At 37.6% G+C, this 24,194-nt stretch overlaps 1 protein-coding gene across 1 annotated transcript in view; it reads left to right on the top strand.

Annotated features, from left to right (window-relative positions):
- Positions 1-17,440, top strand: part of CDIN1 (CDAN1 interacting nuclease 1) — a 259,336-nt gene extending 241,896 nt beyond the window's left edge. The window contains exon 11 of the mRNA XM_068535327.1: positions 17,416-17,440. Within this exon, the coding sequence (XP_068391428.1) occupies positions 17,416-17,425 (10 nt within the window). The 3' untranslated portion in view covers positions 17,426-17,440. The remainder of the gene's footprint in view (positions 1-17,415) is intronic.
- Positions 17,441-24,194: the final 6,754 nt, after the last annotated feature.

Here is a 24,194-nt window from a genome sequence, read left to right on the forward strand (position 1 = left end):
CTCTCAAGCTCTTCCTTCTGCTACACAGACACCTCCTGTCATCGTGATGCTGGAGAATCGATGGGGGATGGGCCTGCACCCACTCATGCTCTATGATCTCCCAGGCTGTAAATCTCCCATGGCTTTGAGATTTTTTGCCTAATAGCACTGGCCTGAGAGCTGTCAAATGCATTCGGGAATCTACCCAACAGTAATGGATTTTTCAAAATTAAGATGTGAATTCAGCTTGTGATCAAAGGGTGTTTCAGAGTCACTGGCGTGTGTTTCAGAAGAGAAGCATGGTGCATATCACAGTAGACAATGGTCTCTATTTTATTACATTTTACAGCAGGGAAAACTAGACAAAGGTAATTACTCTTCTTCTGTTAAAGACTATTATTACACTTGCATGAACAGTTAACCCTGCTGTTATTTTCTCTGCTGCCTGTGCCAATGGCATCCAGACTATCCAAGCAGGAAAGGTATGGAAAGGGAGGTTTCAGCTCATTTCCAACGTCACAGTAAGTCCACTCTGAAAGGTAATCTTCCAGACCACAGCTGTGTATGCCAACACGCCAGCACGTTCCATTATTTATTGACAGGATCCGTGTCCATGTCTTCTGCATGCCAGTTTGAACGCTGGCTCCTTTTGTAATGCCTCCACACATAATTGGGCTCCCAGAGCCCACAGAGCTCACAGCAGCAGACAGTGACAGGGGGAGACCTCCCTCTGTTAACATGGAAACGGAATTTCCTCGCTCTCCTCTAGAAGGGAAATCCCCTCTAGGTCAAGGTGAAGGCTTTCCGCAGTGTAGGGAGGGCGAGCTCACGCAGAAGATACCTTAACCTGTGATCTTGGAGAGTTCTCCTGAAGTGGTGTCAGGCCCTCAAGCCTTCATAAGCAGCAAATTTCTCCCCTTGACTAAACAAGAGGACAAGCAGAAAATTGATTTCTAGACATTACCTTTGAGATACAGGCTGAAAATTAGAACTTCGGGGCACTCTTTGCCCCTACCAAGAGCTCAGGCAAAGACAGGCTCTGAGCGTTCTTCATTTCAGGCTTGGAAATGCAGCTGTTCAACCTGAGGTCCCCTTTTGAGATAAAGTCATTGCTCCCCTCCTTGGATTTTGCTTCTAATTCAACAGGGGATTGGGTTAAAACAATACAGTTCTGTGGCCATTATTTACAATAACTTTCACCTGAGGTTCACCAACCACTCACCAGGCAAATATTATTATCTGCATCATGACAGGGCAGAAACCAGAGCACAAAATTGTCACCTCGGCTTTTCCTGGTGCCATTCACTGGCTCAGAGGTGCTGACAAGGATGTCTGACACTCAACTTGGTTTCTTTCTTTGTTGTTTGTTCTGTTTCCTCTTGGGCCAATCTCCAATATCAGACTGAGTAGAAAGAACAGAAAGGATAACATGGATTCAAAGCATCACATGGAAGAGTGAAAATGCTGGACCAAAAAAAGATAGGGTGTTGGTGAGTGTCTTCTGTGTGTATTTCCATATGAACAATTTGGGCCTGGGAGGAGCGACCTTCCAGTCTCCAGAGACTCTGAACCTCCTGCATGCTGACCATCGAGAAAAGAGACAGAAGAGATGAGATTTTGGTAGAATCACTTAATTTTTTTCTAAAAAGTACATAATTAAAAACAAAAGGCACGCATCTTAGGTCATTTGGTAAAATGTCCCAAGTATATGTGCTCTTTAATGAGGCTGAAAGTGGACAATTTTCTCTAAACAATTAAAGAATGAAGATCAAATTAAAAAAAAAAAAGTTACCAGAAAAAGACAAATGACACTGACACTAGAAATAGAACCTCAGAACGTAAGTTGAGTACATGGCTTGAGGAAGTCAGAAGAAATGTGGTTGCAGTCTTCTTTCAAGATAATCTTTTATCTGAAATGTCATGAAGCTGCATCTGACCCATTCATTTAATATTCATTGGTGATGTTAGAAACATACATTTTGGGCAGAAAAATATGGAAATAAAAACGTTCAAAAAAAGAGAAGCTTGAGCCTGTTGCCCTCTGTCTGCGGCAGTAATTTGAATCCACTCTGTAATATCCATTCAACAGCTATTTATTGTATGCCGACAAAGGGCCAGGTACCATATTCTAAGTGCTATAGACCTTTAAATTCTGAATTCCTAGGATATTATCTTCAACTGTAAGTGTTATATACAACAAATTTTGTGGAGTCTATCGAACCAATTATAGGAAAGTCTACCCTTACTCACTTTGTGTTGCAAGATGACGTTTGGGAGGGTCTACAACGTGTATAACTTCTTCTATACTTCTTCAAGCTACTATAGCCTTCTCTATTATTCATATAAAATTTTCTCACTTTAAAATTTCCAAATGAGTTTGATTTAGCTATTATAGAAATTAAATAAATTGAAATTGCCTAATAGTTGTTAGTTCTCCGATCTTTATCAAAGAAAGGATAGTTATTAAATTAACAACTAAATCAAATTTTCACTTCAGGAAAAGCAATACTTGTGAATAAATCAATCGATACTCCAATGTCCTGTCAGAAATTCTCCATCTGTGGGGACTTCCCAGGTGGTCCAGTGGTAGAGAATCCGCCTTCCACTGCAGGGGACGCAGGTTCGATCCCTGGTCAGGGAACTAAGATCCCACATGTCGTGGGGCAACTAAGCCCACACACCACAACTACTGAGCCCGCGCCTCAACTAGAGAGCCTGCGTGCCGCAAACTACAGAGCCCACATGCTCTGGAGCCCGCATGCCACAACTAGAGAGAAGCCCATGTGCCGCAATGAAGATCCCGTGTGCCGCAACTAAGACCCGACACAGCCAAAAAAATTAAAAGAAAATAAATAATAAATAAAATAAATAATAATAATAATTTAAACATGCTCCATTTGTTAGATCAGACCAGCAGAATAAACCTCACTAGATGGCACTAATAGTTATCATTCATCCCAAATGAACCCAGTAGAATTAAGTGACTAGACAAGATTTTATCTTAGTTGCAAGAGAGTAAAATTAACAATTTCAGCAATTACACTGAATGAAATGATACAGCACAATCAAAGTCAACTTAATGCACATGGAGTCCAGAGCCAGGCTGTCTAAGTGACAGTTCTGGCTTTGCCACTCATTAGCCGTGTGACCTGGGGCAAGTTGCAGGCTTTATCAATGCCTTATCTGTGAAGTGGGTTTAATATTAATAGTTTACTTACCACTTAGAATTGTCCTGAAGAATAAACTGGTTTATATGTGCTAAGCACCCAATAAATAAATGGTAGCTATATTTATTATAATGTCAAAACCCATTATTTTAGATGAATACACATAGAAGAGTTTGCAGCCATCTTTTGCGTGCTAGGGGCATAAAACATAACTTACACCTCTACATCATTACTTCATACAGTAACTTGGCTTTTCTGGGTAGAGTAATCTCTTTTCTCTAAATGTTAGCCTCTTGTTTCATTTCACTGCTCACTAAGACCAAATACCTGCTTTCTCCCCGACTTAAAGAGCTCCTAAAATCCCTCTGCCCCTACAGAACATTGCCTGACTTATAGGAGTAAGATGATAAATCTCTTTCCCCTTCAGTTTCAACAAGCTACTTACACAACACAAACACACAGCACACCAAAGCTTGTAGGTCAATGTTTACATTACCTCCTACCGAATGATTTTTTGCAGTGTGCACAGTTTAAAATGTAGGCTTCTTGCCAGGGCAGGAGTTTCGTCTGCTTAATTTGTTTCCTAGGCTCATACTTGACCATAGTTGGGGGTGGCAGTAGTGCTTCTGGAATATTTTGTGCTGCCTATCACCCAAAAAGTGAGGGTTGGGGAGAAGAAGACCAGAGAGGTGTTTCATCCTTCATATCTCAAGAAGTGAGTCTGACAACAACCATCAGGCAGACCCCGGAAGAAAAAGGACAGCCAGGTGAGGGATGTCTCAATCGCCAAGCCACAGCACCTTTAAAGGAGCCACCAGAGCTTCCCTGGTGGCGCAGTGGTTGAGAATCTGCCTGCCAATGCAGGGGACATGGGTTCGAGCCCTGGTCTGGGAAGATCCCACATGCCGCGGAGCAACTAAGCCCGTGAGCCACAACTACTGAGCCTGCGCGTCTGGAGCCTGTGCTCCGCAACAAGAGAGGCCGCGACAGTGAGAGGCCCGCGCACCGCGATGAAGAGTGGCCCCCGCTCGCCGCAACTAGAGAAAGCCCTCGCACAGAAACGAAGACCCAGCACAGCCAAAAATAAATATTAAATAAATAAATAAATAAATAAATAAATAAATAAAGGAGCCACCATCTGGGTTAAAGGACATCAAGTGTCACAAAGCGGAAGAGAGGTTGTGGCAGATACACCTCACAATTATATGTGAAAAAAGCCTTCACTCGATCCCAACCCTAAATTATATAAATTCTGGCACCCAAGCTGAGCACTCCGCCTTACCATACTCCAGGACGGTTTTGAGTCTTTCCATCAGAACTGAATAACCTGTATTGGTGTCTGATGTAGAAAGTTAAAATGACTATTTTATTTTTTATTTTTATTTTCTTGGCCTCACCACTCGGCTTTGTGGGATCCTAGTTCCCCGAGCTGGGATTGAACCCAGGCCCCCTGCAGTGGAAGCATGGGGTCCTAACCACTGGACTGCCAGGGAATTCCCAAGAAGGACTGTTTTTTAAGTTTTATTTTTATTGAAGTATAGTTGATTTACAATGCTGTGTTAATCTCTGCTGTACAGCGAAGTGACTCAGTTATACACGTATATACATTCTTTTTTATATTCTTTTCCATTATGGTTTATCCCAGGATATTGAATATAGTTCCCTGTGCTATACAGTAGGACCTTGTTGCTTATTCATTCTGTATGTAATAGTTTGCATCTGCTAACCCCAAACTCCCAGTCCATCCCTCCCTCACCTCCCCTCCCCTTTGGTAACCACAAGTCTGTTCTCTATGTCTGTGAGTCTCTTTCTGTTTCACAGATAGGTTCATTTGTGCCATATTTTAGATTTCACATATAAGTGATATCATATGGTATTTGTCTTTCTCTTTCTGACTTACTTCACTTAGTATGATAATCTCTAGTTGCATCCACGTTGCTGCAAATGGCATTGTTTCATTCTTTTTTATGGCTGAATAGTATTCCATTGTATATATGTACCACATCTTTATCCATTCATCTAATGATGGACATTTAGGTTGTTTCCATGTCTTGGCTATTGTGTATAGTGCTGCTACAAACATGGGGGTGCATGTATATTTTTGAATTATAGTTTTGTCTGGATATATACCCCAGAGTGGGATTGCTGGATCATATGATAATTCTATAAAAGAACTATTTGAAAACTCAGAACCATATAGAATCCACCTTAAGGAAAGTACACAGAAGTAACATCATCTAAGACAATGATTTTCAAGTTTGGCTACACATTGGAATCACCAAAATACTAAATATACCCTGGAGGTTTGGTCTGGGACATGGCCTGGGCATCAGGATTAAGAGCTCCCTTCATGGTTCTGAAGTGTAGTTGAGAAACACTAATCTATACAGTAAATAGCCTGAGCACCAATCAACAAGGGCAGTAGGGAAGGGTGTGCACTGTGCCCCAGGCTTTTCTATGACTTGGCTCTAGAGGTGAATTGACAATACAATAAAACACTGGCTCCTGGCACTGGCCCCTCAAGCCTATCTACATATATTTACAGAGCGTTTATCATGTGCAAAGTTCTAAGTCAATTCTCAAAAGGAATCAGGTTACATTCTTCTTAAAGAATCAAAACCCTTCCCTGAAAGCACCTTCCTACTGTCTCCTGTAACTTGCTGACCCAATTCTTTTCCTCAAGGGGAGGTTAACTAATTATTACCATGGCAATTTTTCTCTTTCCTAAGAAGGTTAATTAAAAATAAAGCAGCCTTCTACATCTGTGACTCTATTTCTGCTTTGCAAATAAGTTCATCTCTACCATGTTTCTAGATTCCACATATAAGCAATATTATACGATATTTGTTTTTGTCTTTCTGACTTACTGTAGAGAACAGGCTTATGGTTACCAAGGGGGGAAGGAGGGGGAGTGGGATGAATTGGGAGATTGGGACTGACACATATACACTACTATGTATAAAATAGATAACTAATGAGGACCTATGGTATAGCACAGGGAACTCCACTCAGTGCTCTGTGGTGACCTAAATGGGAAGGAAATCTAAAAAAGAGTGGATCTGTATATACGTATGACTGATTCACTTTGCTGTACAGCAAGGAACTAACATAACATTGTAAAACAACTATACTCCAATAAAAAATAATTTTTTAAAAAAGCAGCCTTTACAGGCTGGGACTACTTTGTTTGAAATTGTTAGAAATAAAGGATAGGCTGGAGATATAGAAATGCATTTTTCCATGTTTCGTGATGAAGTGAAACTGCAAAGAAATCAACAGGTCAAAAAGCATCTCAAGGTACTGACTACGTACACTCACCCATCTGGTTTTCTAGGAGCTGGAGTCTCACCAAAAGAGGAGGGATAATGGATAGAAAGGAAGAAAATTGAAGTATAACAAGGACAGTGGTAGAGAAAGCAAGAAACTAAATGAAAGATAGAGTGGAGGATGGAGAAGGGTAAAAGCGAAGAGGAAAGTGGATCACTTCATTGCACAGGAAGTCCTGATTTCCTGGGTTCATTGGTGCCAGCAAAAGGTGTCTCCTGGCAAGTCCACTTAAAATGGGACCATAATTTAATAGTAAATAGTTCAAAAAGGTTTGTTTACAACTATTTTTCAAATGAAAATAAAAATTATGAAGACAACTTCATTTTATTTTGTAAGTAACAAAATATATTTTATAATTCCATTCAGTTACTTAGAATCAAGAGGAGTGAATCAAATTTTGATTTTTTTGTTGTAATTTCCTCAATAAAATTGTAAGAGAGCATAGCACACCCATCATTTCACATTTCACTTCAGTTGCACAATACTATCACTTGGAAAACATTTGAAGGTTTTTTTCACTTGGTTTTTCCAAAGGTCTCACTAAAGCCTTTGATATTCACATTCTGTTTTGTATCCTCCTTCTCCTTGATTTCTCTTCTCTAGTTGTTAACTGAACTCTATCAGATCCTTATATGTTGAATAGTGGCTGAAAATATGATTTATGCAGTTCATCAATATTACTTTCATTGATTTCATAAAATTCTACATCTTTTGAAAGATATGTAAATTTTTTTGCAATTAATTTTTATTATATTGTATCATATTATTGACTTTCAATAATATTTGATAGAGACAGTGACGAGGGTATTGACACAATGGGCCAATATAAATGTTCCATTAACCCAGGAAAGATAGTTGGATGTGGAATAATTATATAAGTGATTAGTTCAGAAATAGATATTTCTAAGTAACAACCACTTTTCCCTAAACTGCCTGATAACTTCAGAACTTGGATACAAATAAGCAGATAATGAGGTCCTCATGCATAAAAGCCAAGTTTCAGGGTGAATCCAGATATTTTGCTTTCTTACTTTTTCTCCCACCCCAAAGAAGTTTACTGGTTACCTTGGGAGGCAAGAATCTCAAATCAAATAACAAGTGGCTTCTGTTATATTCTCCCATAGCTTAATTTCGGAGTAATTAGAAGTGAGTCATTTTATAAGAAATTATCTAATAGATGCTGAAAAATTAATTTCTAAAGGGGCACCTTTAGAAATTAAGAGCTGAAATCAAAAGCCGAAAAACTATACTCATGCTTGAGCGTATTTAACAGAAGTTATTAATAACCAGAGTCATAAATAGCTGGGTATAAAAGTAATTGCTGGCACCTGCATGATTAAATGACTTGAAATCCACCACTGAAGTGGTTCTTCATACTCAGTAGAGTTTATCTTTCATGACTTAAGAGCAGTACAATAAAGGGTCATAAACACCGTGGAAGCTGGACCAGAAGACATCCAAGAGAAGCCTGCTGTTTATATCATTACCTGTTCCTATTAGGAGGAATACATTATTTGCTTCAGTAAAGGCGTGTGCCATACATGTAGTTTTCTATCATTCTTAATCAGAACAATCTTCTTAGGAAAGGGACAAAGAGAAGGAAAATGCATCTCAATGCCCTCCCTTCAACTGAACCCTCTCAATATTTTAATTCTGAGGTCCACATAGTTAAATGTGCACATATGAATGAGCAGGGTAAACAATATTCTGAGTTTGTTGCCTCAAAGCCTGATATTGAGTCTCAAAAGCTAAGGAAATCTCAAGTTACTTCAAATCAATTAACAATATAGAAAATGACATAGAATAAATCAAAAAATCTCAGAGAATAAGGCAGATATCAGCCAGGATTTGCAAAAGGAATCTCACCTGCTCAAAGCACCTCTGCTTAAAAAAACAAAACAAAAAACAAATAGGCAAACTATATCAGTAAACTTACAATTCAGAAAGCAGAGAAAAATATATATCAAAAATTCAATTGGCAGAGAAGTATTGATTATCAAAGTATTGTTTTAATAAAAGGAATAATAAACACTGAAGAAAACATGAGAAAGAGAAGAAAATTTCTGGCAACTTTGTTTACATCTCTCTTCAGGTAACAATCAAGCAGAGTCTTTTTTTTTTTTTTTTTTTTAAGCAGAGTCTTTTAACCCAGAGGATTGCAATATTCCTTTCCATCATGGAATCCTGAATCAAGTTTCTAGCCTCAAGAACCAGAAATAAGTGGCAACATGGTCAATTTGTGTAATCGGCCAATGCAGAGACCAGTCAACGCTGAAGGAAAATCATCCTGGGAAGCTTATTATGCCCAATTTAAAATAATAAGCCAAATGAACCATTGGACTGAGGAACAGAAAGCACTATTTCTTGCTGCCAGTCTAAAGGGAACTGCTTTTATTGTGCTAAGCAATTTGTCAGAAAAAGACAGAAAGAGCTCTCTAGTATTATTAGCACATTAACCAGACTTGTTATAGTCCAACACAAGGCAGGATTGGCCAGAGTGAAATTCAAGAATTCTGTAAGAAAAAGTGGTTAGTCACTAACCAGATTGACTTGAGGTACTGAATAATGATTGCATCAAATCTATCCAGATGCCCTGAGGACCTGAATAGTATCCGAACTCCATTTTCTGAAGCATTTTACAAGTCATCAAGTGGAAATAAAGCTACACTATTTTTATTTTAAATCCAATATTATAAGCCCTCTGTAAAAGGCTTATTATTTAGTAATCTTCCTGATAAATCTTCAGAGAAAACATTGCTTAAAATAAAATTAGTATAGAATAGTAAGATTACAGACATCAAAGATTTATGCTAATGCAAATGTTGGCCAAGATCAACCTGTTTCAATGGTTCTTAAACATTTACTCTTAGAAGAACCATCTGGAAGGCTTGCTAAAAATATAGATTCTCTTGCCCAATCTGTGAAGATTCTGACTCAGTAGCTCTGTGATGAGGCCTAGAAATCTGTAATTAACCATCTTCTCTGGTAACTCTGGTGTATGTCAGAGTTTGCGAGCAACATGCCTGTGTATATAGTAGTGACAGTAGTAACCTTTATGCAGTTTTCATACTAAAAGTGTTCAATATTTTCCATGGAAAATATAATATATATTTTATTGACGTGATGATAAAAAATGGAAAAAATAATATGATCAAAAAGATATATGACCTCCACAAAGGCAACTTCATGGAAAAACATTAAACAAGAATTGAATAAATAGGATACACGCCACACTGCTAATTGGAGAGATGTAATATTATGAAAACCTCTTGCAAAATTGCCAGAGCCATGAGAACATGTGTGAAAGACACGTGGGGCAGAGCAGGTCCAGTAGACTTACAAACATGTGAGGCAGAGAAAAAAAGTGTATTGTTGAATACTACTGAGATTTCGTTTGTTACAAAGTAATAGCTAATAAATACCCTTCCACTTAAAAAACTTACATCTTTTCAAATACATGGCTGAATTCACAAGTAAGGGAAATTCAAGGGGCCACAAATGAGAAGGAAATAAAACTCAAGTGGTAGCAGTGAGCTGTACACTTAACCTTGATGCTCTTGCCTGTTAATATGTTATACTTCAATTTAAAAGTATATCAAAGGTCATAAATTTGAAAGTTAAAGAAATTGAACTAGCTATTTAAAATTTACTTACACAAAAATCAAATTCAGACAAAGTTCTACCAAATAAAGACATAATCACATTCCTACCCAAAATAGAAAAAGAGAAAAAGTACCCCAACTTATTTTATAAGTCTCATATCACTTTATACCAAAAGTAGATAAGGAGAGTATGATAAGGGAAATTTATGTCTGTCTTACTGATTAACATAGATGGAAAAATCTAAATAAAATTGTAGCATACTAAATTCTGGGGAGAAAGGAACAGTATAAACTGCTTTAGTTTATCCCAAAAATGCAAGCATGATTTAACATTTGAAAATCTATTAATGTGTTTCACTAAACTAACAGAATAGAGTCCTAGAAATCTACATAGAAATCCTCTTCCATCTTTGGATAAATACCAATCTGTTCTTATTTATAAGATTTGAATTCTCAAGGCTAGGTAAATAACAACTTAAGAATACCAGAAATCTATAAACTGAACAATTCCCAGAACCCTCAAAGGATTAGGAGACAATTGAGTTCTAAACAGTCAGAATGAAGAGGCCTTTTTGAACATCCAGGACAGTCATTAGAGACTCCAAAAGGATCGTTTCTTAGCAGTAGGGTTAAATTAGCCCTAAAGTAAGGGATACTCTTGAGCTACCCTAACAAAGCTTAAAAGCAAGACTCAAGAGGGTCAAGCTGGTCTACAAATAACTACTTGCCAAAATAAACTCATCATTCTTTAAAGAAGAACAACGAAGTCCAGATGTTCAACAGTATAACATTTGCAATATCTAGCATCCAATAATCAAAGAAAAACTAGACATGCAAAGAAGTAGAAAAAATATGTCACAAAACAAGATCATGAATTCAGTATAAACAATCCAGATGTGACAGAGAAGAAGGAATTAGCAAAATGACTTAAAAACAGCTATTCTACATGTGTTCAAGGATTTAAAAGAAAACATGAACATAATAAGAGGATAAAATATTTTTTAATTAGCAGAAAACTTCTAGAGCTGAGAAATGAAATAAATGAAAAATTCACTTCATGAACTTAATAGCGGATTACACACTCTAGAAGAAAACATCAGTTAAACTTGAAAGAAAGAATAGACATTATTCAAACTAAAGCACAGAGGAAAATATGGTGAAAATTAAACAGAGCTTCAATAACCTACTGTACAATTTAAAGGTCTAACATATGGGTAATTGAAGATCTTGAAAAGGAGAAAGTGGAGAAGCAGAAGAAATACTTGGCTGAAAATGTCCCAATTTTGATGAAAGGTGTAAACACATAAAAAATTACACCAAGGCATGTTATGATGTTGAACTGAGGTCTGTTTCGCATGATTGTTTACATGCTCCTGCTCTGGACTTAAAATTAGGGCCAGATGTCCACAAAAAGTCTTGTACACAAATGTTCCTTGCAACTTTATTCTTATTGGCTCCAAACTGGAAACATTCAAATTTCCATCAAAGCTAAATGGACAAACAAATTGTGGTATATCTATTCAATGAATACTACTCAGCAATAAAAAGAAACAAGCTACCCATACAAACAATAACATGGATAAATCTCAAAAACATATTGCTAAGCAAAGAAGCCAGAAATGAAAGAATGCGTACTGTATGATTCCATTTGTATGAAAATCTAGAAGAAATGTAAATGTTGCTTAATAGATCAATTCATTGGATAAGTACATGGAAGGTAATATTCTGAAATAGTCTGCTTTTTTCTTTTTTCTTTCTAAGTTCATAATCTCCTCCCTGGTTGGCCCAAGGACACTTCTGGTGTGGAGGAAGGGAGGAAGTCACATGGTTGTACAAGAGAATTAGGATTATTGCAAAAGGATCCAAAATGTTCAGATTCTGACATTTCAAATGTAATTTTGTATCATTAAAATATCATATCAAAATATAAATATAACTGTCTTACAATGGTTTATAAACTAGCCATTGTCTTGAAAGAAGAATGTCTAAGTTATTCTTTCTTCTTCCTTAAGATTTTAGGACCAAGCCTATAGGATCTGCTCAAGTTGTTCTCTGAGTTTCTCCTAGAGGGCATTCCTTCTGCCTGTTAGGATTTCTGGTAGAAGGGAGATAACACAGAGTGAAAGGGGGCAACCCTAAGACCCAGAGCATTATGAATAAATGAGGAAGATGGAGAGGGAGGGGGAGTCAGAAAAGGAAGATACCACAATGTTCACTTTCTCTGCGCTCCACCCCCCAACTTGAAGGTGACTCCTTTGGAGAAAAGTGTCTTCGGGTATATACTACAGATAAATTGAGGAAAACACCAAGAGGAGAATGGTTCTATGCCAACATGGGATAATAACTATGAGGGCAGAATGGTGTGGTTAGGCAGCCAGATGGTTTCGTTTGCAGTCCTGAGCCTGCCTCAGTTCCAGAGTGGTATGAATACAGTGAGCCTTCCTAGGGTACATCCTGGAAAAGATGGTGTGACTCTACAACAAAGGCTGACCATCTGGCCCTAGATATAGTGCATGGCAGTGCCTGAAGTGGGTCAGCAAGAGTTGACAGAAGACCAAGTAAGCCAGAAAGCACCTCTGGGCCCAAACAAATTAGAGATACCCCAGACTATGTGTTATACCAGCTGCAGACTTCAGCCACAAAAGCTCATGGTGAGTAGCAGTCTAGAGGGACAAGTAACATTACTCCAAAAATGAATGGAATCAAAGGGTCCTTCTTCTCTCCTACCCAAGTTCAAGAATGTCTCTTCCCTAAAACTGAGACACCATCTTGGAGAGGAAATTGACAGAAGGATGGGAGACTGAAATTCCTGAGATGCTGAGTATTTTTTTCCAGAGATTAAGAGCTATCTAAAGGTACTTTAAAATTAATGGATCAGATTAAAAACTAACCAGAATATGCTTCAAATTAGTATGAAGAGAACCAAAATAAGAAAACTATATTTTATCTGCCCATCTGAGCTTTATTCTGTCCCACTATTAAGATAAATCTGGAAATTAGTGTTTGGAGAGAGTAGACAATAAAACTTTGGGAAATCATGCAGCCTTGGTAGGGTAAACAAGAACTTTAATCAAAATTATAATTCGAGAATTAGGAGGTACTCCTTAAATTTTGGACAAATTCAGTTTGGGGATAAATAAGAGGAAATAGAAATTTTATATGAATCATTACCCTAAGTTGTAGTAAAGGCTGAAAATATAATAGTTCGAAGAGAAATTTAGATAAATTAGCAGATTCAATAAAGCCAAAATATATTAATTTAAAAAAAGAACTAAGGACTTTGGGAGGTATGCTTTTCAAACAAGCATAATTTATTACTACTGCAGAGATTAACATCAAGCTGGGTTGGCCATTGGTATAATCCAGAGTAGACCCAAAACCACTAACCAGAATAGTGGTTCTCATGTTTGGTGCATCAATATATACAGTATAATATAGTATATCAATAAACAGTATAATATAGTATATCAATACAGTATAATATAGTATATCAATATATACTATACAGCATACAGTATAATATAGTATAATTACAGTATAATATACTGTATTATAATATAGTATAATATAGTACTATACGGTATAATATAGTATATCAATAAACACAACATTTTTAAAAGTTCTGAATAGATATGTCATTGATATATATGTACCAACCTGAAAGGTCAGGGCCAGTTTGAAATGGTTGCTTAGAAGGCATAAATTTGAAACAATCTTGAAAGAAATAAAGCAAATAGATGCACACAGAGAGAAGTAAGATCTGAAAGGCAGATATTTGTGAGACGTGAGTGAGGGAAAAAGAGAAGATTAACAACAAAAATAATGTTGAGGCAGTTATTAAAGGTTATTGATTACAAAATAATAAGAGCAAAACCTTGATATAGTGCTATGTATTGGTCTAAGCAGTCTACATATAGCAATTCATTTCAGCCTCCCCAAAGCTCTTTGAAGTAGCTGCTAGTATTATATTATTTGCATCCTCATTTTATAGATAAGGAAACTGAATCATAGAGAGGTTATAAAACTTGCCCAAGGTCATACAGAAGAGCCAGGATTCCAACACAGGCTCACCAGCTCCTGAGTACATGTTCTTAACTTCTACACTATTCTACAATTCTACAAACTAAAAAGAATTTGGATTTTTAGGGAAGAAGGAATTTAGATTTGGGGGCAGTAAGGACTCACAACAAATTTTGACAACTCTATGCCCAAATGTGAGAGTAATTTCATTTTCTTTCTGTTTGGAGAAATAAGCACCCCAGATCCACTTTGACCCCTTAAATTAATGAGGAAGCACTTCCATTTTAGGAATTTATATAACAGATATAGCATGCATGTGCATGAAGACATATGTACAAGCATATTTGTTGCTTTGTTGGTGCTTACAAAAGATAGGAAATCAATCTAAATGTTTAGCAATAGATGAGTAATTAAACTACACTTCATCCATGCAATGATTACCTCCTTCAGAATAAGGGGAGAGATCTGTAGGTACTGATAAGTGGAATGATCTCCATCATATATTGTTAACTGTGAAAAGCAAGGAACAGGAGAGTGAATGGCAGATTTCTTCCAGTTGCTCATCCTGACCCACTCTTTACTCTTCCCTGCTCTGCCCCTTGTCCTGGGAGACTGACCTCTAGGATTACATCACTGGGCTCCTCTGTCCTCTGGCTGCTGTTTGCATTTGCTGTTTGCATTTGGGAACCCCAACATGGGATCAAAGGGAAGAAAAGTGAGGTCCGAGTATTCATTTCCTCCTTGCCTTAGGCTAGCCACGTCACTGCTCCTCCCTTACCTGATTTCTTCCATCCAAGTTCTGGAAACCACTCACTTCCCTCCTTTCTTTGAGCCTAGGGAATGTAACAGCTCCACTGTTACCGTCCTGGGTTCCTGAGCTGTCTCCTTGCGGTTCCCTTATATTATAACCTATATATTTGGTGAGAATTTCTTTGTAAAGAAACTATCCTCTAATTTTCCAAATTTGAGCGTGCCCTTTGTTTCTTGTTATGACCCAAATATGCTATTATGTTAATAAGAAAAAAGAGCTATAGAAATACACATTTATATAGGCAGAGAATACATTTAGAATGGTATATTTTAAATGCTCACAATAACTGTCAGGGAGAGAAAATTTCACTGGGGTTGAGAATGGAAGGAAGTCTTATCTTCATGGTATTCCTTTCATATTGTTTGAGTTTCTTACCATGTCGATGTATTAGCCATTAGGAGAAGTAAGATGATAAAATGTTAAGAAAATAATCCAAACTTTACCTCCAAGTTGAGAAAAATCAATGGAAACTGTCCCCTAAAGCCCAAAGTCTAGTAGATGAAAATGTAGTGCATGTATAGTCCATGAAGTTGAATTGTGCATGGATAGAGATAGGTGCTCCTCAAATAATATTTTGCAGATATTTAATAGACTCTAACAAAGAATGATACACATTAACATGTATTCTCTACTTTTGACTTATTTGCCATTAAAAACAAATACCAGGGAAGGAGGTTTTTATTTAGGTTTAAATTACAGATACAATTCACAAGCTAGTCACAATCTTCCTTTGGACTAAATGTAACAATTATTCAAGTTTACCTTTGGCATTATGAAGTGAAAACTCACTAGTGATAATGAGTGTAGGTCCCTTTGGACCACAGGAAATAAGCCTTACTGTCAGGACTTAAACTTTCCGTCACATCTTGAATCAACAGTTTTGTAAGCCGTGAATGCAAAAAATCAAGTTATCTTTTTTCCTTTTTCTTTTTCTTTTCCTTCCTTCCTTTCTTTCTTTTTCTTTCCTTCTTTCTTTCTTTCTTTCTTTTTCTTTCCTTCTTTCTTCCTTCCTTCCTTCCTTCCTTCCTTCCTTCCTTCCTTCCTTTCGTTCTTTCTTTCTTTCTTTCTTTCTTTCTTTCTTTCTTTCTTTCTTTCTTTCTTCCCAACAACTTAGCAAAGGCATATGCTTCTAACTCAAATGACTTCACTTCAAATTGAAATTAAGAAATGATTTGAAGCATAGTCATTTGATAATAATTTGCTTCAAAATAAGCAGCATGCTTCTTTTTAATGGGACCCACATCCCTTAACATGTGATTCAACTGTGTGGTAAATGAAAAAACAATGTGCTGGGGGAAGGGTAAGCTGGCACGAAGTGAGAGAGTGGCATGGACATATATACACTACCAGATGTAGAATAGATAGTTAGTGGGAAGCAGCTGCATCGCACAGGGAGAACAGCTCGGTGCTTTGTGACCACCTAGGGGGTGGGATAGGGAGGGTGGGAGAGAGACGCAAGAGGGAGGAGATATGGGGATACATGTATACGTATAGCTGATTCTCTTTGTTACACAGCAGAAACTAACACACCATTGTAAAGCAATTATACTCCAATAAAGATGTTAAAAAAAAAAAAGAGACATTCAGAGCCCTCTTCACTCTCCTTTGACGACTCCCGCTTTACGAATATCAGTTATCTATCCAGCAAAGGTTTATTCTGATTCCCAACTTTCAATTATTTTTTGTCTGACGCTCTCACCGCAGCCATAAAAGTAGAGAAATAAATTTGAATATTGGCACAACCACCCATTGGCTATACCTTTTATAATCACTTAAAAATAAACCCAGCTTTACTGGGATATAATTTACACACATAAAACTCACCAATTTTAAGTATATAAGTCTATGAGTTTTGACAAATATTTATAGTCATATAACCATGACCACAATCATGATACAGAACATTTCCATCAAACCCCCAGGTTCTCTGTGCTACTTTGAAGTCAATACTTTAAACCTACCTCTGGCTCTTGGTGACTGATCATGTCATTAGTTTTGTCTTTTCTAGAGTGTCATGTAAATGAAATCAAACAGTATGTAGCCTTTTGTAACTGCCTTCTTTCATTCAACATAATGTGTTTTAAAAGATTCACCCATGTTGTTGCGTGTTGAGTAGTTGGTTCCTTTTTCTTGCTGAGTAGTTTTTCAGAGTAGGAATATATCAAAATTTGTTCATTCATTCACTATGTGATGAGTATTTGGGTTGTTTTCAGTTTTGGACCATTATGAATAAAGCTGCCATAAACATTTGAAAAGAAAAACAAACAAAAAACCCAACATGCTCTCAAAAATAGTCCCCAGATATATTACAGTCTGCAGCTTCAGTGGTTGTGTCCCTTTGTTATTTTGGTTCCCACTTCATGGCTGTAGGTGTGAACCCCACCATTTTCTTCTTCATCGCAACAATGACAAACACTGAGAAAGAGGAGCTAGGCTTCCGCCAAGAACTCACCCTTGACTTCAGTGTGTTTCAGCTTTCAAGACCTGATTGTTTTCTCTTCTCTCCCAGGGACCACTAGCTACCTTATTACCAGGAAGAATGACCCTTTGACAGCACGACTGCAACCCAGAATCTCCCGAAAATTGCAACCTTAAAGATGCCAATAGCATTGAAAAACTAATCAAGATCAGAAGGTCAGGAAGACAAGTACATTAGTACACATATAATCTCCAAGTTAATTGACAATTTTCTTGGCTTGCAAAAAAATCATTTTTAAAGTTTCTTTTGACATATTTATTGCCTTTTTGCTTACAGCCTGTATACTGCCGGTATTCTTAATGTATCAGGGATTCCACCGTATGAGAATACTGCTTTTATTCTATTTGCAGTCCATTTCATAAAATGTTGAACTAGAAGCAACCGCTTCCTCCTTCCTCAAGCAATCACTATTATTCTCTTACTCAGTTTTTCCTATTAACAAAATACCAATTAGATCAGCTATTTACTAAAAGAATATTCCATAAAACAGCTGAAACTAAAGGGCTTGGTTATTAACAGTGAAGGCAGATAAATAATAAACTAAAATAAATGGCTGGCTTGCTATTTAAGCTGCTTGACAACTTGGGTTAATCCAGCTTTAAACTGCCTTTTGCCATTATACCTAATTGATTAATAAAACAGCACTAGATAGAAGTTTTTTTTTTAAATCTACATCAACCAGTAACTAATTGCTTAATTTCTTCAAAGTAACTCGAACTTTTCATAATAATAATAATTACAGCAACCATTTATCAAGGGTCTGCTACATGTCCGATACTTTACATGCGTTATTTCTAACCTTCACCACAACCCACCTGGGCAAAGTATTAATACACCCATTTTACAGAAAACAAAACACACTCAGAGATTTTAAGTGACTCAGGGGACAACACAATCTCAGTTCTTCCAATTTCCTTCAGTGTTTCAGTTTACAGTGTGTCAAATGACTTGTCGGTTCAGTCATGCAACCATTTTCGCTGATTTTTGCACTGACTGAACTGATGTAATTTACTCATTGTCTTGGATTTGGGGAGATACAGCTTGACAGCTGCAAAGAACATGTTAAGTGTCAGTGAAATAATGGAGTGTGGATTGGCTCAGGTCATCTTAAAGATTCTGCTCACAAGGGCCCCAACATCAAAATGGTTTTAATAATTAAATTGATCCACATTTCCCAGAGCAAGAAGCTGTGGCTACATTCTGTAAGCTTGTCGTGTACTACCAAATCTTGTGTGATGTGTAAAAATCAAATTGTCATCCTCAAGGTTAAAGAGGTTCCATTACCTTAGTCTAAAAGAAAGAAGCAATATTGTTGAGTTACTGATCTGGTTCCAAGATCAGCACTGAATGTAAAGGGATGATCATTCTGCAGCTTTACTTACTGTACCCTTTTTTGATGATGAGTAGATAGACCAAAGGGTTGCACTTTGTTGAAAATGATATTCCTTGTCTCCAGTCCGGAAGGGCAGAAGTTTTCACACAAGTCATAGAACAAGAAGTCTCATGTTACCATTCAGGAATGGCATATCTCTTTAAGCTCTTCCCAGTGGCTTTTATGGCAATGAAGAAACCAAGAGCATATTTTTCTTGCCATCTTCCATGCTGTTTTTAGTCTTTATCTGGCAGCATGCCTGGAGTGTGAGGGTTGGTCTCCAGATAGATCTTTAAGTCTTTCTCCTTGCCAATTACCATCACTCAAATACCCTCATTATCAGTGGGTATCTTAAACTCCAGGTTACGCCTCCTTTTTACTCCACTTCCAGAAGTAGAGCTTCTAAAATAGCTGCTTCTATTAATGATGCCACTCAGCTGACCATTTGTCTGTGCCTAAAGATGGAGTTGGAAAGACAACAGTTTCTGAAAGAAAAGGTAAATAATTTAATGATAAAGTTTTTATATACAAAAGTGCATTTTCTCTACCTAATATGACATAAAAATTAATGCTCTACAAAGGAGCCAAAGTTTCTAAAAGTAAAATGGTTTGCATATATCAATATTAGATCCTTTATTTTGCTTACATGATTTACACCAAACCTCACAGATAATTGTAGTATCTTTCATCTCGTGTTTTCCTTCATCCCACTCACTCTAACAAACATCCATTAAGTTTCTCACTCCTGCTATATTTCCATTTCTATTTCTTAAAGTCTTTTTAAGACATAAGCATAGAAGAAAAGACTGAAAGGGAATTTAATAAATGTCATATTTATGTTAAATTGTATGACAATACAGTCAGCCCTCCTTATCTGGTTTCCACATCTGAAAATCCAACCAACTACAGATGGAAAATATTTGGGGAAAAAAATTTCCAGAAAGTTCCAGAAAGCAAAACTTGAATTTGCTGTGCATGGTGACTATTTACATAGCATTTACATTGTATTAGGTATTATAAATAATCTAGAAATGTTTTAAAGTATCAATATAAGGGAGGATGTGCTCAGGTTATATGCAAATACTACGCCATTTTATATAAGGGACTTGAGCATCCTCGGATTTTGGTATCCATGGGGGCCCTGGAACCAATCCCCCATGGATACCGAGGGACGACTGTATATTCGTATATATATGGGGGAAATACTTCATACAGACGAAAGGGAGAAATAAATTATTTTCATTCTGCTTGGCAGTCTCACAGAGGGTTTCCAGAAGCTGGCATGTAAGTTGACTCTTGAACTTGGTCCCATGGTGGCCCAAGACATTCCTAACTTAGGTAATAGAATGAACAAAGCCACAGGAGAGGGAAATAGGAAATTGGTGGCCTGATGAGTTGCCCAGTGGGATTCAAGTATTAGTGTATGGAGGGTTTGGCAAGGTGGAATAATTCAAGATCATAGAAAGCCGTCTTGGGCTTTATTCTGTCAGCAGACAGGAAATACTGGAGGCTTTAAGTAATACTGTCTCCAATAAAGCTCACTTTATTTGCTGAAGCAAACTTTAATCAACGAATCAATGCTTTGTTGAGATGGCATAATCCATTTGACAGCTCTCCATCCAGTCTCACTCATGCATGCTGCCGGAGCTGGCTGCAGCTTTACAGCCCCAAGTGAGTCACTATGTTGATCTTGAACCACTAGACTTTTAAAGGTAAATCTGAAAGAGGAGGTGAGCTACCTCACCTTCTTCTAGTCTGGAAAGAGAGTCAGGCTTAGGCACAAACCACTAGGGGCTAAGTTCTGGCAGCCAGGAAAAGACTGCAGAAATAAGAGAAAGGAGATGTATCCTGGAATGCCCATTCTAGGTTGTTCCCATAACAATTCTCATTGCTCCTCCTTTCTCTTCCTCCTCCTCTCTCTCATTTTCTTCCTAAGAGAAGGAAAAGATGATCTCTGTCGACGTGAAAACGAACTAGCCTTTTATCTCCATTACTGCCCTTAAAGTACCATAAGGTACAGAAGCCAACTGTACTTGGACGGAATGCATGGCACACATGAAGAGTATGCCACAGAAAGTTCATTCTGCATGGTGAGAATTGGCCATGAGTTGAGGTGATGTGTCATATATTTAGTGGCATGTGGCATTCCATGGCATGGAGCACTCCCCACATCATTGCCAGAATTTCTGGTGCAATTAGCTTGAATATTTCCTGTCTACTCCATCCCTATTTCCAATGCCTGATGCCTGAGATGAGGTCCTCCATCACTTGAAATACTGCAAGAATGTCCCAACTGGTGTTTGGGGTTGGCGGGGGCGGGGGTGCGGGGAGGAAGAGGAGATAAACTTTTATTGAGAGTAGGGCAGGATTTTTTTAACACTTATTTTTTAAACTTTATTTTTAAATAATTTCAAACTTATAGAAAGTTTACAAGAAAAGTACAGATCTCCTCTACACCCTTACCCCGGATTCACCAGTTGTTATAATTTCACAACATTTGCTTTAGCATTTTCTCCCTCTCTTCCTCTCCATATTTTTTTTCCTAAACAATTAAGAGTTGGTTGTATATATCATGCTACTTTACCCATTTACATTTCAGTGTGTATTTTCTTACATAACTATAGTACAGTTATAAAACTGAGAAAATCTAACATTGATAGCGTCTTTTTATCTAACCTAAAGACCGTATTCTGATTTCACTTATTGCCCCAATAATGTCTTTCGTAGTATTTTTTTTCTAGTACAGAATCCAATCCAGGACAATGAGTCACAGTCGTCATGTCTCTTCAGTCTCCTTTAATATGGAATGGTTACTTGGTCTTTCTTTTGAATAATGCAGGCCAGTTATTTTATACAATGTCCCTCAGTATGGGTTTGTGTGCTGTGTCAGATGACTACATTTAGGTTGTGCATTTGTGGCTGGAATACCAAGAAGTGAGGTTGTGTCTTTTTCCATGGTGTCACGTTGGTGGCAAATCACGTTTTTTGGGGTGATGTTAGTTTTGTTCACTTGGTGAAAGTGTTGTCTATTTCTCCACCGTATTGCTAATATTTTCCCTGTTGTAATAAATATTTATAGTGAGATATGTCTATATAATATGAACATCCTGTTCTTCCTTAACTTTTCTCCACTAAATTTAGCATTCATTGACGACTTTTACCTAAATTAATTTTTTCTATGATGGTTGCAAAATGGTGTCTTTAGAATTTTCCTCATCCCTTCCACATTGATTAATTGACATATTACCATAAAAAAGAGCTTTCTCTCCTTACTTATTTATCTATTTATCATTATAGACTCACGGATTCTTATTTTATTCAGTAGAGTAGAATCCATTACTTCCTTATTTATTTTTGATGCCCAAATAATTTGACCAGATTTGACCAGTGGGAAGCCCCTTCAGGCTGGTTCTTATGTCTCTTTTGACAGGCCCCCATCATTTTTTGTGAGCACTTCCTCACTTTTATGCAAGATGTTCCAGTTTCATTTTGTACCTTTCCTGCTCCAGCCATGTCATCTGTAAGGCATCATTATAAATAAATAGTTTCCCAACAAACCTACAAGCTAGGTACTATTAATATTCCCATTATACAGATGAAGAAACTAAGACCCAGAGAGGTTAAATATATACCCCAGGGACATAGAGCTATTAAATAGTGAAGCCACTAGTGTTGCTGCTTAGAAGTCTTGTCTTGTCTCTCTCCCAAATCCCCACCCACACACCCCAAATCCACTCTCTGCAAAGTTAACAGAATGATATACAGAATGATAAAGGGAAACACTGAATCTCTTCACCACACAGCAATGCCTTGGCACCTGGCATTTACCCACTAAATATTTGTTGAACTGAATGGAATTAAACTGACAAAAGATGAATGAATAAACCCTATCACCACTTTCTCCTTTGCCATATTTTTAGTGATCTGGCCCAGGGAGCGACAAAGGGATTTCTAGCACGAAATGAGAATAGAAGAAAGTGAGGGTGCTGTCAGCTTATAGGGCAAATGTGAAGGTGCCTCTGATGATATCCACCCCTGTGGCCAATCTGGATCTACTTATACCCCAGGTAACTTCCACTTCTACACCATCACAACAATCTCTCACTTCACTCTCTTATGTTCCCCTAGCTCTCAGAACCTCTCTATTCCTTTTTTTTTTTTTTTTTGAAGTATTGTTTTTTTAACATCTTTATTGCTTTACAATGGTGTGTTAGTTTCTGCTGTATAACAAAGTGAATCAGCTATACATATACATATATCCCCATATCCCCTCCCTCTTGCGTCTCCCTCCCACCCTCCCTATCCCACCCCTCTGTGTGGTTACAAAGCACAGAGCTGATCTCCCTGTGCTATGCGGCTGCTTCCCGCTAGCTATCTATTTTACATTTGGTAGTGTATTTATATCCATGCCACTCTCTCACTTCATCCCAGCTTCCCCTTCCCCGTGTCCTCAAGTCCATTCTCTACGTCTGTGTCTTTATTCCTGTCCTGCCCCCAGGTTCTTCAGAACCTTTTTTTTTTTTTTTTTTTTTTTAGATTTCATATCTATGTGTTAGCATGCGGTATTTGTTTTTCTCTTTCTGACTTACTTCACTCTGTATGACAGACTCTAGGTCCATCCACCTCACTACAAATAACTCAGTTTCGTTTCTTTTTATGCAACCCCTGTATCACTGATTTTACTCTCAGTCTGTCACCACCCTGTGTCTTCATTTCCTTCTTTATCCAACATAGACCCAGTGGCTCAATAATTCAAATACTTCCCAACCTCTATTCCCAACTTCCTAACTGCTCTTTCCCTGCAAACTCTCAGACTTGGAAGAATCCACACATCTCACTCCTTCAGTGACATCGCTGAGCACTTCTGGAGCAAATTACACAACGATATGGATGGTTGGCCCCGCACACCTCCCTTGGCAAGGTTCAGCAATCTTTTGACTTGGTGCTGGTCAGCTTCCTCTCCCACTCCCCTCAAAGAGCGATTCTAAGCTTGTACCGCTCTCCTTGTGTTCTCTCCCCAGCGCCGCCTTTCTCTGAGTGCCTCCTTCAACTGGAGGGAAGTCCAGACTCTCAAGCAGAAACCACATTATCTTCTGGGTCCCACACCTCTATTTAATCCATATGTACACCAGTCTTTACTTCCTTTCTTCTAAAAGCTAAAAGAGGTAACTTTTAACTTTTACAAAACATATCTTATGCTCTGGATCCCAGCTTGTACTACAACCTTCTTCCATTATAAAGATAAGTTATATCTTTTTCCTATATTCTTAATCTCTCAATTAGTCTGTACATCTTCTCTTCTACTGCTTTCTTTTCAGCCATAGAAATAAGCTCAGTTCTCTCTTATCTTGAAAAGTATTAATAAAACATCCCTTGATCCTACATCTTCCATTTATCAATTGTCATATTGTTTTTATTTTTCCCATGAATAAGGTTC

This window comes from Eschrichtius robustus, chromosome 1 (assembly GCF_028021215.1).
Source record: "Eschrichtius robustus isolate mEscRob2 chromosome 1, mEscRob2.pri, whole genome shotgun sequence".
NCBI classification, from domain to species: Eukaryota; Metazoa; Chordata; class Mammalia; order Artiodactyla; family Eschrichtiidae; genus Eschrichtius; species Eschrichtius robustus.